This window comes from Oryx dammah, unplaced genomic scaffold, assembly GCF_014754425.2.
Source record: "Oryx dammah isolate SB20612 unplaced genomic scaffold, SCBI_Odam_1.1 HiC_scaffold_22, whole genome shotgun sequence".
NCBI classification, from domain to species: domain Eukaryota; kingdom Metazoa; phylum Chordata; class Mammalia; order Artiodactyla; family Bovidae; genus Oryx; species Oryx dammah.
The window spans coordinates 15,967,579-15,984,949 of record NW_024070206.1 but is presented as its reverse complement, the minus strand read 5'-3'; the positions used below and the strand labels follow the sequence as shown (position 1 = coordinate 15,984,949).

General features: G+C 39.5%; 1 protein-coding gene across 2 annotated transcripts; it reads left to right on the top strand.

Moving 5' to 3' along the window:
* The first annotated feature begins 923 nt into the window (after positions 1 to 923).
* Positions 924 to 15,223, top strand: HAUS1 (HAUS augmin like complex subunit 1). 2 transcript variants are annotated; one of them, XM_040264559.1, is made up of 9 exons: positions 924 to 1,031; positions 2,011 to 2,185; positions 6,050 to 6,185; positions 7,744 to 7,878; positions 9,603 to 9,726; positions 10,238 to 10,303; positions 11,053 to 11,124; positions 11,467 to 11,514; positions 13,074 to 15,223. In XM_040264559.1, exons 1-9 carry the CDS (start codon positions 1,002 to 1,004, stop codon positions 13,122 to 13,124), a joined length of 837 nt encoding a protein of 278 aa, XP_040120493.1. In that variant the 5' UTR covers positions 924 to 1,001; the 3' UTR covers positions 13,125 to 15,223. The 2 variants fall into 2 exon arrangements, with proteins under 2 accessions (XP_040120493.1, XP_040120494.1); XM_040264560.1 differs by lacking the exon at positions 7,744 to 7,878 and having other exon boundaries at positions 948 to 1,031.
* The last annotated feature ends 2,148 nt before the right edge of the window (positions 15,224 to 17,371 follow it).

Below are 17,371 nucleotides of genomic sequence, written 5' to 3'. Positions count from 1 at the left end.
GGAGATAGTGAAGGACAGAGTAGCCTGGGGTGCTGCAGTCCATGGGGTCGCAAAGAGTAAGACACAGCTCAGCGACTGAACACCACCGCCACCACAGAAAGTTGAGTACATGGCCTATTTATCCTAATGTGATAGTATACTACAGGAGGTTGTGCACAGCAGTATGGTGTGACCTGAGGAGGCTGAAACACCCAGTTGGAGTCAGAACACCATGGTCAGATTCCAGGTCCACCACCTAATCTTGGTCAAGCCATATACTCCATGCGTGTGGTTTTAATGTGAAAATAGGTAAAATAATGTGTGCCCATCTACTTTGCAGGGTTCCTGTAAGAATGAAACACAAATAGGAAAACACAGAAAACTATACATTACCATAGAAATATAAAGAGCCTCTCAAGGTGTTAACTACAGAGTGATGGAAGGAGGAGAGAACTTTAGGAAAGGCAAAGAAATGAATGAAAGAATGGCTGAGTGGCAATGACAGTGCAGGAGTTGTATGCTGTAAAACTTTTAAAAACAGTTTCCAGCACATTTAGCTCTTTAGTAGTGGAAACTAAGGGATAAAAAGAGTGAGACTGCCCCAGCTCATATTGCCAAGGTAAAATTAAAACTTTAAGTGAGGAAGAAATAAACATCTGCTATCAAAAAACAAGTTCCAGGTTGTTGTTGTTGTTGTTGTTTTTTAAGATGAGTGATTCAAGTGAGATATAAAAATATAAAAGAAAGAAAACACAGCCTGGTTCCATGCGGCCTTACTTCTCCTGGAGGTGATAACCATGGAGAGCGAAGAAAGCCGCAAGGGAACAAGGGCTTGCAGGGCTGAACACTTAGACCAGCCTCCTTCAAGAGCTCCGCGCCCTGAAGTCCTAGTAAAAACTACAACTCCCACAAATCCCGGATCCCGAAGGGGGTGGGCCCAACGGTGTGTGGGCGGGGCCGTCAGAGCAAGCGGTGCGCTTCTTCCGCGAGGAGCTGCTGGAGAAGTGGCGGGACTGGTGGCGATGGAAGCTCTAGAGGAGAAAGAGGCGCAGGTGATGGGGCGGGAGCTGGGGTTTGGGCGGCCTCCGGGAAACCGCGTCTTTGACACACCCGCCCCGCCGGCGGATCTCCTGGGCAAGCCACTTTTACTGTTTCTCTAATGATCCATTTTTAGGCCGGCTTTCACCATCTGTGAGCTCCGCCGTCTGCCCCCCAGCCCCACCCCAACGCTGAAAAGGGAGTTTCCCTTCTTTTCCCGGCCTTCCCTGTTGGGACTCAGGCTTGGAGAGGGGTTGAGGAGCCCTCTTGTGTGAAACCTGTCCCTGGACACTGGAGGGGGACTTCTGATCCCAAACTCAGCTTCCAATCAGGCCTCGCCGTTCGCCGCTGCTTTTTACTAGATTTATCACTCTTAACCAAGTGGTAAAGAACCGGCCTGCCAATGCAGGAGGTCTAAGAGACACGGCTTCGATCCCTGGGTCGGGAAGATCGCCTGGAGGAGGGCATGGCACCCACTCCAGTGTTCGTGCCTGGAGAATCCCATGGACAGAGGCGCCTGGAGGGCTACAGTCCATGGGGTCTCAAAGAGGCGGACAGGACTGAAGCGACTTAGCACACACAACCTGTTTTCCGCATCTCACATCCCAACTCTAGGAGCTTTCTGGCTCTGAGGGACTTGTGATGTGTTGGAGACAACTCTTTTTTCAGACTTCGAGCCCATAATAATGGTTAGCACTTGCATATTGAGCTTCCTATGAAAATACTTGCCTAGTACTGCTTTCGTAGCTTTGGGGAAGAACAGATTGTTTTCTGGTAATTTTGTTGATTGTGCTGTGCCTGCTCACTTTTTAATCTCCTGACATCTGGTATCTCTCTCCCTAAAGACAAATTAGGATGTGAAGTAAGTAGGATGCCAGAATATTCATAGAAAGCATTTTGTTTGCTATTGATCATTACTTGACTTGGTCTTATTTGCTTCATGCCATTGAAATAAACAAGGATTATTAAATTTATGTCCCTTGTAATGGTTAGGTCGCTGCATGGCTGAAAAAAATATTTGGAGATCATCCCATTCCACAATATGAGGTGAATGCTCGGACAACAGAGATTTTATATAACCTTTCAGAACGCAACAGGGTCCGAGACAGGGATGTCTACCTGGTAACAGAGGACTTGAAACAGAAAGCAAAGGAATATGAATCAGAAGGTGAGATCAATTATAGAATTTTGAATGAGATACTACCTAGAGGTAACCAGATTTTAAAAGAGTAAAGTATGCATGCCTGCTAAGTCCCTTCAGTCATGTCCAACTCTTTGTGACCCTATGGACTGTAGCCCGCCAGGCTCCTCTGTCCGTGGGATTCTCCAGGTAAGAATACTGGAGGGAGTTGCATGCCCTCCTCCAGGAGATCTTCCTAACCTGGGGATCAAACCCACATCTCATTATGTCTCCTGCATTAGCAGGAGTCTTTATTACTAGTGCCACCTGGAAAGCCCTCACAGTAGAGTATACAAGATTGATTTAGTGTAGACAGCTTTTTAGCATTGCTTCTTTATTTTACCCAGACTTGTCTTAAACTGTGTTGTTATAGCAACCTAATATATTACAGGGCTTGCCTGGTAGCTCAGCAGTAAAGAATCTGCCTGCCAATGCTGGAGACACGGGTTAGATCCCTGGGTCGGAAAGATCCCCCGGAGGAGGAAATGGCAACCCACTCCAGTATTCTTGCATAGGAAATCCCATGGACAGAGGAGCCTGGCGGGCTACAGTCCATGGGATTGCAAAGAGTCGGACACAACTAAGTGACTAAAGAACAATAACGATATGTTATAAGTGTCATTATAGTATATTTTATTGGTACTCTGATGGTAAAACACTGACCCCTAAAATACAAGTCTAAACTCACTAGCCTGACATATAAGATCAGTTAAAAAAAAAAAATCAAAAACAAAAAAGATCAGTTCAGTTCAGTTCAGTCACTCAGTCGTGTCCAGCCTTTGCGACCCCATGGACTGCAGCATACCAGTCTTCCCTGTCCATCACCAACTCCCAGAGCTTGCTCAAACTCATGTCCATCAAGTCGGTGATGCCATCCAACCATCTCATCCTCTGACATTCCCTTCTCCTCCCGCCTTCAATCTTTCCCAGCATCAGGGTCTTTTCAAATGAGTTAGTTCTTTGCATCAGGTGGCCAGAGGATTGGAGTTTCAGCTTTAGCATCCATCCTTCCAATGGACATTCAGGACTGATTTCCTTTAGGCTTGACTGGTTTGATCTCCTTGCAGTCCAAGGGACTCTCAAGAGTCTTCTCCAACACCACAGTTCAAAAGCATCAATTCTTTGGCGCTCAGCTTTTGTTATAGTCCAACTTTCATATCCATACATGACTACTGGAAAAACCATAGCTTTGACTAGATGGACCTTTGTCAGCAGCGTAATGTCTCTGCTTTTTAATATGCTGTCTAGGTTGGTCATAGCTTTTCTTCCAAGAAGCATCTAAGATACCTGTGGTTTTTAATTAATCTGTTTATTTATGGCTGCCCTGGGTCTTGCTGGTGAGCAGGGACTACTCTCTAGGTGTGGCGCATGGGCTTTTCACTGTGCTGGCTTCTCTTGTGGAGCATGGGCTCCAGGACGTGCAGGCTCTGTAGTTGTGATGCAGAAGCTTAGTTGCCCCACGGCATGTGGAATCTTCCCAGACCAGGAATGGTATCCATGTCCGCTACATTGGCAGGTGGACCAGAGAAGTATTATTTTAGTAGTTATTAAAATACAGTATGTACACCCATGGCCGATTCATGTCAATGTATGGCAATAACCCACTACAATATTGTAAAGTAATTAGCCTCCAATTAAAATAAATTAATTTTAAAAAATAAATAAAATACAGTATGAAGAAAGGGGCTTTGAGTCCAGAAAAATCTTATTTTGCAAAAGCTATTTTTTTGGTCTATACTAATATGTAACAAAAATTCTAAGGATTTTAAAAGTGAAGATTATTTATGTCTGTCCTAAAGCACCTTTTAGGGTGACGTATTAAATTGCAAATATTTCTACTAATATATACAAAATTTTGACACAATTTTCCATACTAAATTATCCAATAAACATCTACTTCTGCTTCACTGATTATGCTAAAGCTTTTGACTGTGTGGATCACAACAAACTATGAAAAACCCTTAAAGAGATCGGAATACCAGACCACCTTACCTGCCTCTTGAGAAACCTGTATGCAGGTCAAGAAGTAACAGTTAGAACCAGACATGGAACAACAGACTGGTTCAAAATTGGGAAAGGAGTATGTCAAGGCTGTATGTTGTCACCCTGCTTATTTAACTTGTATGCAGAGTACGTCATGTGAAATACTGGGCTGGATGAAGCACAAGCTGCAATCAAGACTGCTGGGAGAAATATCAATAATCTCAGATATGCAGAAAACACCACTTTTATGGCAGAAAATGAAGAAGAGCTAAGAGCCTCTTGATGAAGGTGAAAAAGTGAAAAAACTGGCTTAAAACTCAAGATTTAAAAAGCTAAGATCATAGCATCCATCACTTCATGGCAAACAGGTGGGGAGAAAGTAGAAACAGTGACAAACTATTTTCTTGGGCTCCAAAATCACTGCAGACTGTGACTGCAGTCATGAAATTAAAAGACACTTGCTCCTTGGAAGAAAAGCTATGACACACCTAGACACCATATTAAAAAGCAGAGACATCACTTTTCTGACAAAGGGAAAGGTCTGTATAGTCAAAGTTATGGTTTTTCTTGTAATCATGTGGATGTGAGAGTTGAACCATAAGGAAAGCTGAGGGCCGAAGAATTGATGCTTCGAACTGTGGTGCTAGAGGAGAGACTCCTGAGAGTCCCTTAGACAGCAAAGAGATCATACCAGTCAATCCTAAAGGAAATTAACCCTGAATATTCATAGGAAGGACTGATGCTGAAGCTGAAGTTCCAATACTTTGGTCCCCTGATGTGAAGAGCTGACTTATTGGAAAAGACCCTGATGCTGGGAAAGATTGAGGGCAGGAGAAGGGGGTGACAGAGGCAGAGATGGTTGTATGGCATCATCAATTCATGGACGTGAGTTTGAGCAAGCTCTGGGAGTTGGTGATGGACAGGGAAGCCTGGTATGCAGCAGTCCATGGAGTTGCAAAGAGTCAGACATGACTGAGCGACTGAGCAACAACAACTATAAGTTGGTGTCTGCTGAGTAGGGCTGGGATGGCTGAATATCCACGTGTAGAAGAATGAAGTTGGACCCTGCCTCATAATATATATAAGAATGAACTTAATGGACTTCTGTGTGGTCCAGTGGTTAAGAATCTGCCTTGCAATGCAGGAGACACAGGTTCAATCCCTGGTCAGGGAACTAAGATCCCACATGCCACCGGCCAGCTATGCCCGAGCACCACAACTAGAGAGCCTGTGTGCTACAAATGTTGAAGTCCAGATGCTCTGGAGCAGTGAAGATCCCGAGTGCTGCCACTGAGACCGGATGCAGCCAAATAAATGAATAAATACATACATATATATATATATGAGTTTTTAAAAAAAGAGTTTAAAAAAAAACAAGAACTAACTCAAAATGAATAAAAAACCTAAAAGTAAGAGCTAAATCTAAAACTCAGAAGACAGCATAGATGTACATCTTCATGCTTTGGATTTGGCTATGGTTTCTTAGCTATGATACCAAAAACAGCAGCAGCAAAAGAAAAAAAATGTAGGCAAACTGGAAATCATCAAAATTAAAAACTTTTGATCTCAAAATTTTTTTCTTCTCATCATCAAGTAAATGAGAAGACAACACACAGAATGGGAGAAAATATTTGCGAACCATATATATGATGAGGGACTGCCAGTAAGCACAGCATCAGTAACCATCAGGAAAATGCAAACCAAAACCACATTCCACTTCACACCTACAAGGATGGGTACACAACTCTGAATATAGTAAAAGCCATTGAATTATATGTTTTAGGTGGGTGATTGCAATAAAGCTGTTGAAAAATTTAAATAAAGCAAAACAAAGATCTTAGTCACCATAGAACTCTTATTTCTTTTCAGCCAAGCATCTTCAAGACCTTCTCATGGAGAGTGTGAATTTTTCCCCTGCCAGTCTCTCCAGCACTGGTTCCAGGTATCTGAATGCTTTGGTTGACAGTGCAGTGGCCCTTGAAACAAAGGATACCTCTTTAGCTAGGTAATACTTGTGATTGTTTTCATTTCTGCAGTCATATATGCTATGAGGTGTTAACCTAAGGAGCTTTTGTATCTCAGGGTAATATAAGAAATTATAGGAAATAATTTTATGTTTATAATTATATAGGAAATAGATGCAGAAACACTAAATTTAGTCAACTCCTTATCATTGCTAGTGAGTATGTTTGATTATTTCAGATAAACTTGGTTAAATTTATAATGTATTCTTCTTTCAGGATTAGGTTTGTGAAGGTTGGTTCTCGTGTATCTTTGGAAAGGGATTAGGTATCACATTATTCCCCTCAGTCAGTCGGTTCAGTCACTCAGTCATGTCTGACTCTGTAACCCCATAAACTGCAGCATGCCAGGCTTCCCTTTCCATTACCAACTCCCAGAGCTTGGTCAAACTCACATCCATCGAACTGGTGATGCCATCCAACCACCTCATCCTCTGTCGTCCCCTTCTCCTCCCACCTTCAATCTTTCCCAACTTGAGGGTCTTTTCCAGTGAGTCAGTTCTTCACATCAGGTGGCCAAAGGATTGTAGCTTCATCTTCAGCATCAGTCCTGCCAATGAATGTTCAGGACTGATTATCCCATTAAACAGTAAGAAAAGCAGTAGGCTAAATTGCCTACTGTTGAGTGTAATGATTTTTAGTCATGTTCCTACCCTATTGGATAGAGTAGGTTTCCTTCTGACAGGCATTTTACCTGTATAAAGACATTATTCTTCTAACAACCTTAAGAAGAAACTGAGGCTCAGAGGGGTGGGTTAGATAATTTCTCTGAGCTAGTAAATGACAGAGTTGGGTTTCAAACCCCACTTCAGAGTCCTAGGACTATCCCTGTTGGATGAATCTTAGCTAGGGACTGCCATTACAGATTATAATCAGAGAACTGTATAGCTGTTCTGTTTAACTGCTAATGCAAAAGCTTGGAATATATATACATACATATGTATATATATATATATTTAAGCAGAAGAGTTTTAGCTAGGAGATCATATAAGCTATATAGCAGTAGAAATCTTAATTCAATCAATTGACTTGAATTAAGCCAATTCAGCAGATGCCAAATACTAAATATATGTATAGTTCTCTCTATATCTCTGTTCCCCTCTCTTCTTCCCTCCCTCCCTCCATATATATATATATATTAATGTATAGCTATCTATGTAGGCACTGGGGAAGCAGAAATGAAGTGAATAAAATAATGAATGCCAGCAAGGACAGTCTCCACTCATGGTAAATTGAAGGAGATGGACTTGTAAAATTATAACATAGTATGACAGCTGCAACATTATAGGAATGTACAAGTTGTATGTAGAAAGCACAGAGAAAGGGGTAGTGAATTCCAGAATGGGAATAAATATAGTTTTTAAGGAAATTTGCCAGTTGAGGAAGGGTATTCCAATGAGAACAGTGTATAAAATAGTACAGAGGTATGAAAGAGCGTGATTAAGGAAGAATTCACATAGAAGTAAAATTATTTTTAGAGGTGAGTAATAATTGTAATCATTGTCCTTAATGTCCGTTTACATGACCAGATTCTTCTTTTAGTTTTATCCCTGCAGTGAATGATTTGACCTCTGATCTTTTTCGCACCAAATCCAAAAATGAAGAAATCAAGCTTGAATTGGCAAAACTTGAGAAAAATCTAACAGCAACTTTAGTATTAGAAAAACGTCTGCGAGAGTAAGTAATTAGTTTGAAGTTGTGACAATTTTTACTATAAAGGCAATAACGACATTGTAAGATTTAGTTTTGGCCAATAGATATAATTTAAAACAACACATTAGGAAATGGTAAGATAAAATGCGTTTTTAAGTAGAAAATGACTTGGATGAAGATAGGAGTGATTGGGTACATACTTTTATCTTTTATATAGTAGTTTCTTTTTTCCCTATTAAAAAAAATTTTTTTTTTATTACTTACAGAGTTTTACAGAAATAATACATCTGAGTATCATTCTATTGGTGATGACAATTGAACAATACTCATAACTGTTCTTGAGTAACTAATAATTATCAAAGATTATAATTATACAATATGGAGAAATACAGAACAAAATACAATTATGGGAGCACAGTTGCTCTACAGTATTGTGTTGGCCTCTGCCACACATCACCACGAATCAGCCACAGGTGCACATATGTCCCCTCCCTCCTGAACCCCTGGTCCCATCTCCCATCCCATCCCATCCCTCGGGTTGTCACAGAACGCTGGGTTGAGCTCGCCGTGTCACACAGCCAGTTCTCACGTGCTGTCTGTTTTCCACATGGTAATGTATATGTTTCCGTACTGTTGTCTCAACTTGTCCCACTCTCTCCTTCCACCACTGTGTCACAAACTATGGTACAACTTAAAGTCATGTTCCATTTTATTGCCCTTTCTTACTAGAACTCTGGTATCCCTCTTGATGTTCTGGCTCTTCTTTAGGTCCCTATGGCCCCAGAGGTTAGATGCTGTGAAGCAGGAGTATGTATATGCACAAGTAATATGATGTTGTGTAAATTTATCCAATAAATATTGACTCTGTGTATGCAAAGCACCTTGTCATGTTACATTTAGAAGAGAGGCCTTTGTGACCTCCATAATTCAAATTGTCTTTAGATCCATTAAGTCACTTTTTTGAGCAGCTGATCTACTTTCTCCAAGAATAATCAGCATAGATTAATCTTAAAGTTATTCAGTATTCCTTGAGAAAAATCCCAGATGGCAACATGGAGAGAAAGATGACCTGGAAGAATGCACGGTAGTAGCCAGTCTGGGATATAAAATTTTTTTTTTTTTTTTTTTTAGACTATTGCAGAGAATATAGAAACTTTATTATCTCCTAAGCAGATTAGAGAAGAAAATTATTAATTTGAAAAATGGAGAAACAAATACTTCTCGCTAATGAATCTTGAACAAAGCTTACATTGGACTTTGAGATATTAAATAGTTTCTACAAGGCTCCTGCAAGTTGTGGGACACCTACAAAAATTTTATTTCATTGTTATCTTATGCATTCTTGTATACATCTTATAATGAACATTGTAGATATCAATACTACTATATAAACTATGTAATTTCTTTGTGAATGACATAAATATACTATTGAAAAGACAAACACTGTCAGCATGAATTTAAAAAAAATCACCAACCAGACGCAACTATGCTGCTGCTGCTGCTAAGTCGCTTCAGTTGTGTCCGACTCTGTGCGACCCCATGGATGGCAGCCCACCAGGCTCCCCCATCCCTGGCATTCTCCAGGCAAGCACACTGGAGTGGGTTGCTATTTCCTTCTCCATGGGATATAAAATTTAAGCTAGAAAATCCAGCAAGTATGTTATCTACTCTTTGAATCAAAGAAGTAGTAGTTTGCTTTTCGTGATAATTTCACCAAGAAGAAAATGTTCTCAACTTTCCTTTTTAAGGGATCTCAAGAAGGCAGAGTTACATCTGTGTATGGAAAGGGCCAGAGTTGACAGTCGTCTTCAGAACATGGACTTCCTAAAAGCCAAGTCGGAGGAGTTCAGATCTGGAATTAGAACTGCGGAGGTTTGCATGAAAGACTCAATACATTCAGCTCTCTTCAGACTTCTTTTCAGCTTTCATCCTCACAGCTAGGCAGTATTGTTATTGTCTTTTCACGACAAGGATCCTGTGAAGATAGTTCAGTTCAGTTCAGTTCAATTGCTCAGTCATGTCTTTGCGACCCCATGAACCACAGCACGCTAGCCCTCCCTGTCCATCACCATTGCACAGCCGTCTAGCAGCAGATCTCAGTTCACATGCAGGTCCCAAAGCTCAAGCTCTTAAGCCCTGCACCCATATTGTCACCATCTTGTCACAAATCACGGACTGTCTGAAATGACTCACATGCAACATAAAAGTGCTTAGAAGCAAGTATTGTTCTTCACCTATGATTTTTTTTGGTAGCTTTTACAAAAGCTCTATTTTATGTTATAGCTCTTTACATAGGTCTTTACTATGTTGTATATTCAAAATATTTAATGATGGTCACTTGCAAAATAATTTTTTAAACTGAACTCCCTTTTTGTCATTGTAGGAGCAGCTTGCAGCCCGAGAAATGGATGCTTCTCTGTCCCATCAGTCACTGGTAGCACTTTCAGAGGTTCGCTTACTTTACCCAGCTTAGCTTCCTTTAAAATGTCAGTGCGCAATGTGCTTGTTTCTTTTTATAGAGCTTTTTTCACTATTGACCCGATTTCTTTTCCTTTACCTCTGTATTTTACATTTACCAGTATTTATATCTTTATTACTTGTTTATCTATATATATTTTTACATTTGTTTGTTTTTTTCTTTATTTGATGGAGTCAATGATTATTGATTTATCTATTGAATAAGTGTATTGAGGTATTATGTGCTAAACCACCTAAATATTCATCTTTCTTCCCTTTCAGTAAAATACTGGCTCCCAACTCCTATACAATGCAATTCTGGGGTTTAGGTTCTATAAGAGTTTTGTCTATTTTCGCGGGAAGAGGGAGAAATGGGGAGATTTGTTCTATGTTTTATTCTTAAGATTTTTTGGTACTTTGACTTTTGGAATCTAAAATTGACAGTTCATAAATATGTGTTTGAGACTCTTGTTTCCTGATGTTCTGATGCCTCTTAATCACATTATTTTGTATTCCCAGACAACATATTAGTCTTAATAAATGGGAGTATTACTTTCCTGTTTTAACATCTTGTAAGGATTGTGTCCATTTGTTATCCATTTACCTTTGAAGCTCTTTTATTTGTTACATTATTTAAAATGTCCTAGTGTTAATGCTTTGTCATGTTTTATTGCAGAAATAGGCAGTGTTTAATTGCATTGTCAATATTATTCTGTATGTTTTTTTTTTTTTCACCCTCAGAAATTGGCAGAACTAAAACGACAGACTGTACCTTTGAAGAAAAAATTGGAGTCCTATTTAGATTTAATGCCGGTAATTATTTTTATGAATTAAAAAAAAAAAAGTTTATCTCCTCCAGCTTTCTCTAAGGGCACTAAATGATCATGAAAATACTGGGTCCATGTCTAAGGACCTAGGTCCTCCTCCTTCTTCTCTTTCAGTAAAATATAAGCTCCAAATTCTTATAGAATGCAATTCTGGGGTTTTAGGTTGTATAAGGGTCTGTGTTGAAAGTATTGAATTCAGTATTGTATGTACTTGGGATATACTTTCTATAAGTTTTTTTACCTTTTGAAAAGGATTGTTGTATTTTTTTTCCCCTTGTTTCCTAGCCGAGACAATATAACCTTTCCTTATTCTATTTTTCTTTAAAAGAATCCATCTCTTGCTCAGGTAAAAATTGAAGAAGCAAAGCGAGAATTAGTAAGTAGTTCCATTTTTTTCCTTCAGACTTTAAAAAATAAATGCTGATAAAGCCAAAACTCCCTTCCTCCTCTTTCTTTCCTTTCTACTCAGAGGTAAAGGTAAAGCACAGTCCCAAACTTGAGGTATATCATTACCATGCCTCTTTTAATACTTTGGTGGGGGGGCATATATGTAATTTTTTTAAATAAAAAATACATAGTGGTCTTTTAAATTTTTGTATAGATTTTCCTGGATGGAAAAGGAGAGTTGAGAGGCATAGAATATTCTAGACAAAGTGAAAGTGAAATCGCTCAGTTGTGTCCAACTCTTTGCAACCCCATGGACTGCAGCCTACCAGGCTCCTCCGTCTATGGGATTTTCCAGGCAAGAGTACTGGAGTGGGTTGCCATTTCCTTCTCCAGGAGATCTTCCCGACCCAGGGATTGAACCCAGGTCTCCCGTATTGTAGGCAGACACTTTACCATCTGAGCCACCAGGGAAGTCAGGAAATAACAAAAACATAAGAGCTGAAGAATGGAGGACTTTTCCAAGCTTTTGCAAGTAAGGCAATCTGCCTGCTTAGGGGTATGCAGTGGAAGATAGGACTGAAGTAGGTCAATTGGTTTAGGAGGTGAAGGGCCTTAAATATAAAGAAGGTTGAACTTAGAGCCTGTAGGGCAGGGGTCCCCAGGACTGGTCCATGGCCTGTTAGGAACCAGGCCTCACAGCAGGAGGTGAGCATCAAGTGAGTGAGCAAGAGAAGCTTCATGTGTATTTACAGCCGCTCGCATTACCTCCTGAGCTCTGCCCCCGTCACATCAGCATCCGATTCTCATAGGAGTGTGAACGCCAACCATAACTAAAGTCAAGGCAGAATATGCTGAGATTGCCACAAAATAAAAATAAAGTACACAGTAAATGTCATGCACTTGGATCATCCCAAACCATCCCCCCACCTCCAGTCCATGGAAAAAACGTCTTCCGTGAATGTCTTCCACTGGTCTCTAGTGCCAGAAAGATTGGGGACTGCTGCTGCAGGGGACCACTGAAAGTTGCTCTGAGTTGCCTTGCTTTTAAGCTAAATCGAAGTGTGATCAAGGTTATGCTTTTTGATCAGGGCAGTCATTTAGGAAGATTTTTCTGGAATCAGTGTATGAGGTGGATTGGAGGATAGAGAAAGAAAATTGCAGAAACAGGTTGGCCTGTTTAGGCCAGATGAGAAATAATGAGAACAGTGACAGTGAGACTGGAAAAGAGCGATGTGAGAGACATTGTGAAAGTACGTTGCTTAAGGAGTATAGGTCAGGAAAATCTATTCATGTAGCGTGTCATTCACCTCTCTAAAGGGTTCTTTTTTCCCCCTTCTTAGATGTTTTTTTAGGAGTCTGAAAACTTGGAGTGTGGGAAGTGGGAAAGATATAAGAGCAAGGAAAATCTCATTTATAATGATATTTTTTAAAATTTCTGCTTTAGTGGTTTTCCTTTTTGTTTCCCGTATTTTAAATAGCTTTAGAAGTTAGAGCACTTTTTTTTATGTCCTTAGTTACAATATTTATGGTGTTTCTTTCTTCCTTTAGGATACTATTGAAGCTGAACTTACAAAGAAAGTAAACATGATGGAACTGTGACCAGAGCCAAATAAATTTCACCTTTCTTAACAAAGTAGATTGAATAGGACTTTAAAGAATTTTTTCCTTGTGACATTCCTTATAACTTAATTTCTGTGTTCTTAGATGAAATAATGTCATTATTGATGAAATAGTGGTGTCTGGTTGTGTATTGAATTTTTATGTACAAATGCATAGTTTTCATATGAAGAAACATTGGTTTTCGATGTTGTCAGTAGCTCTCTTAGGTGAACTCATGACAGTCATCATGTAGTCACTCATGAGGTCAGCTAAATGAAAGGGAAAGATTCTGCAGCTTCAGTTTTGTTCCTCCCACGCCCCCTTCTGCTGGGATTTGCTATTGTTTTTTCTGATCCACTTACCTGCTTAATTCCAAATGTTAATAAATGCAGGAATTTGGTTTATGAAAAAGATGACCTTTTAAATCAGTAATAGAGAGATGGATAATTTAACACATGGTGCTAAATCTATACTTTACCCCTTATATCAGGATAATTTCAAGGGATCAAATATTTAAATATTTTTTTAAGATAGTAAAAGAAATCATAGAGGAATTTTAATATTTTGATTTTTAAATAATCAGAGTCAGAAACTTATGACTGAAATCCAGGAGCCATAAATAAAATGATTGAAATGTTTGAAAGTTTTGAAATACTTAAACTTCCTGTATGGGAACATCTCTTATAAATAAAATCAAACCATGATAAATGTAGTCTAAAGAAGAGAGATTTTTCACTTTGCACCTTTTGTACTTTTAAAAATTTTGTACCATGGGATCAAGAATCAATTAGTTTTTTAAAGATTACCTAATTGACCTTAAAAATTTCCCTCTCCTTTCCCACAAATATGTGGCTAAATATAACGCAAAAGACATTTGTATTTCCTTTTTTGGAGACTGTCCATATCCTTTAGCCATTTAGGTATGATTGTTTCATCTGTTTCTTAACAGTTTATGGGTGCTTCTGGTGTGTTAGCTAAATTAATGTTTTACAGTTTGAGTTGTGAATATTTTCCAAGGTTGTCATTTGTTTCTTAACTGCAGTGCTTTTGGTAAGGTGACTTGATGGGTCAGCTGTGGAAATAACCACCAAAATCCCTCCCACCCTTGTGCTCTCCCCCTTTGTACTCTAACCCCGCTACTTCTCTCATCAAGAGGTGGAGTCTGTCTTCACCGGCTGTATCTGGTTTGGCCCTTTGGTTTGTTTGGCCACTGAGGCAAATAGCAAATAGGACAAAACCAAGGACTAAAAACTTGTTATGTGTTGGAGCTTGCCATCTCTTACTGAGACTACCATGTGAAGAATCCAGGACTATTGGAGGATGAGCAAAGAAAGGTAATTCCAGCTGAGCCCTGCTCCCACCCCAAGACCACCAGGCTGCCAACTGCCAGATATGTGAATGAGGTCTTATACTGTCCAGTGCTATTAGCAGACTGCATAGATCAACCATGCTGTCCCAGGCCGGAAGCTCACAGAGTCAACCTGTAGAATTATACGAAATAATAAATGATTGTTGTTTGAAGCTTATTTTAAATTTGGGGCTGGTTGTTGGCTGTAGCAGCTAGTTGATAAAAGTAACATTTGAAATTTATTTTTTGGCTTCCTCGGTGGCTCAGCAGGTAAAGAATCTGCTTGCAGTGCAGGAAACACAGGAGACATGGGTTCAATCTCTGGGTTGGGAAGATCCCCTGGAGGAGGCAATGGCAACCCACTCCAGTATTCTTGCCTGGAAAATCCCATGGACAGAGGAGCCTAGCTGGCTACAGTCCAAGGGTCACAAAGAGTCAGATATGACTAAGCGACTAACACTTAACACCTGAAATTTATGTTCAGAGAAAAAAGCAAAACATGTACAATATGAGAATCAAAAAGAAACCTAAAACCTACATAATTTTATAGATAATAACCATATTCCATGTAAGTAAGAAAATTGTTTTAGATAAAAGACAAAGATTGAAAGAATAGGTTTTTAGAACACCTCCAGTTATTTAATGTACTTGAACAAAATGTCTTAAAAGTAAGGATAGGTAGATTCACAATCATAGTAGATGGATTACATCTTCTCTTAGTAATTGATAGAACAGGCAAAAAAAAAAAAAAATAGCAAGGATACAGGCTATTTAAACAGCACAATTAACAAACTTGATAATGGATATATAAAGAATCCTGTTACAGACTGCCACAGGTACATGTTCTTTTCAAGTGCCTCCAGAACATTTACAAAAATCATCCAAATAGTGGTCAGTAAAAGAAATCTCAGCCATTACAAAAGGACTGAAACCATACACGGCATGCTCTCAATACAAAGCAGTTAGATAAATAACTGAAAACTTGTATGTTTAGAATTTAAGGAATACAGTCTAAAACTGAATCAAAAATTGCAAATTAGAAAATATTTAGAACTGGCAATGATGAAAATTCTATATATCAAAAATTACAGATTTCTGCATTTGGCCATGTTGAAATAAGAGTGATCACACTGACTAGATGGCCTTAAATAGATAAACGAAAATAGGAAACTATAGTGTTCAGACATTGAGTAGCAAAGAAGCCTAGGACATTAATTCATAAGAGAAAGAAACGAGGTGAGCCTTGCAATAGACCTAGCTTAGTGATGGACAGGGTTTTCAAGTTCATAGCTCCGAGAAGGAGAACCCACACAGCCTGGTGATCTTGCCTAGTTGAAGAGAGAGAGATGAGAATTGAGAAAATCAAAGGAAAATGTCAGAAAATATCAGAGGGTTCTGCAGGTCTGCAGAGGTATTTATTCAAATCTTTGTCTAAACTGATTTGCACACATAGGAAATCACCTGGAGCCACTGGAAAGGAGCAGACTGAAAAATTCCTGGAACATGCAAAAGACGGATTATCTTGTGTTCCTATGAGCCAGGGTGGAGCTACTTCCTGCTCCACAGAACACCAAGTAGTGTCCTCAGAAGATTATTTGCCTTGGTGGTGAGAATTAGCTCAAAACCCATACCAACATAAAGGCAGCCATAGACTATACATAAACAAATGGAAATGGCTGTATTCCAACAAAACTTAATTTACAAAGACAGATGGCAAGTCAGATTTGGCCCACATACAGTAGTTTGCAAACTCCTACAACAATAGCTATAAAACAAAAAGAGGTGTAACTAGTACATCAGTTATGGAGTTAGCATGGAATCATAAAAAATGCTCAGCCCAAAAGAAGGCAGGAAATAAAAAGAAGAGACAAATAGAAAGCAAGATGGTAGATTTACACACAGCCATATCAATAATTGCATTAAATGCAAATGATATAAATACTCCAAATAAAAAGATTTTCAGCTTAAGTAAAAAAAAAACCAAGACTCAGTTAAATGCTATTCTTTTAAAAATATTTATTTACCTACATGGCTGCATCATGTCCTAGCTTCAGCATGGAAGCCCTTAGTTGCGGCCTGTAGCATCTAGGTCCCTGATCAGGGATTGAACCTGGGCCTCCTGCATTGGAAGCTTGAAGTCTTAGCCTCTGGACCAGCAGGGAAGTCCCAACCCACTTTAAATATAAAGATACAGATAGATTAAAAGTAAAATCATGGAAAATATATACATGTAAACAGCAATTAAAAGTTTACAGTACAACTTCCCTGGTGATCCAGTGGTTAAGAATCCACCTTGCAGGGGACACCCATTCTATTCCTGATCTGGGAAGATCCCACATGCTGTGGAGCAACTAAGCCCGTGGGGCAACTAAGCCTGTGTGCCACAACTACTGAGTCTGAGCTCCTGAGCCCACAAGCTGTAACTACTGAGCCCACACATTGCAACTACCGAAGCCCAAGTGTCCTAGAGCCTGTGCTCCACAACAAGAGAAGCCGCCTCAATGAGAAGCCCCCATCACTGCATGGCAAGTAGATGGGGAAAAAAATGAAAACAGTGACAGACTTTATTTTCTTGTGCTCCAAAATCACTCCAGACGGTGACTGCAATCATGAAATTAAGACACTTGCTCCTTGGAAAAAAAGCTATGACACACCTAGACAGCGTATTAAAAAGCAGAGACTTCATTTTGGTGACATACGTCCAGACAGTTGAAGCTATGGTTTTTCCAGTAGTCATGTATGGATATGAGAGTTAGACCATAAAGAAGGCTAAGCACCGAAGAATTGATGCTTTCGAATTGTGGTGCTGGAGAAGACTCGAGAATCCCTTGGACTATAGGGAGATCGAACTAGTCAATCCTAAAGGAAATCAACCCTGAATATTCATTAGAAGGACTGA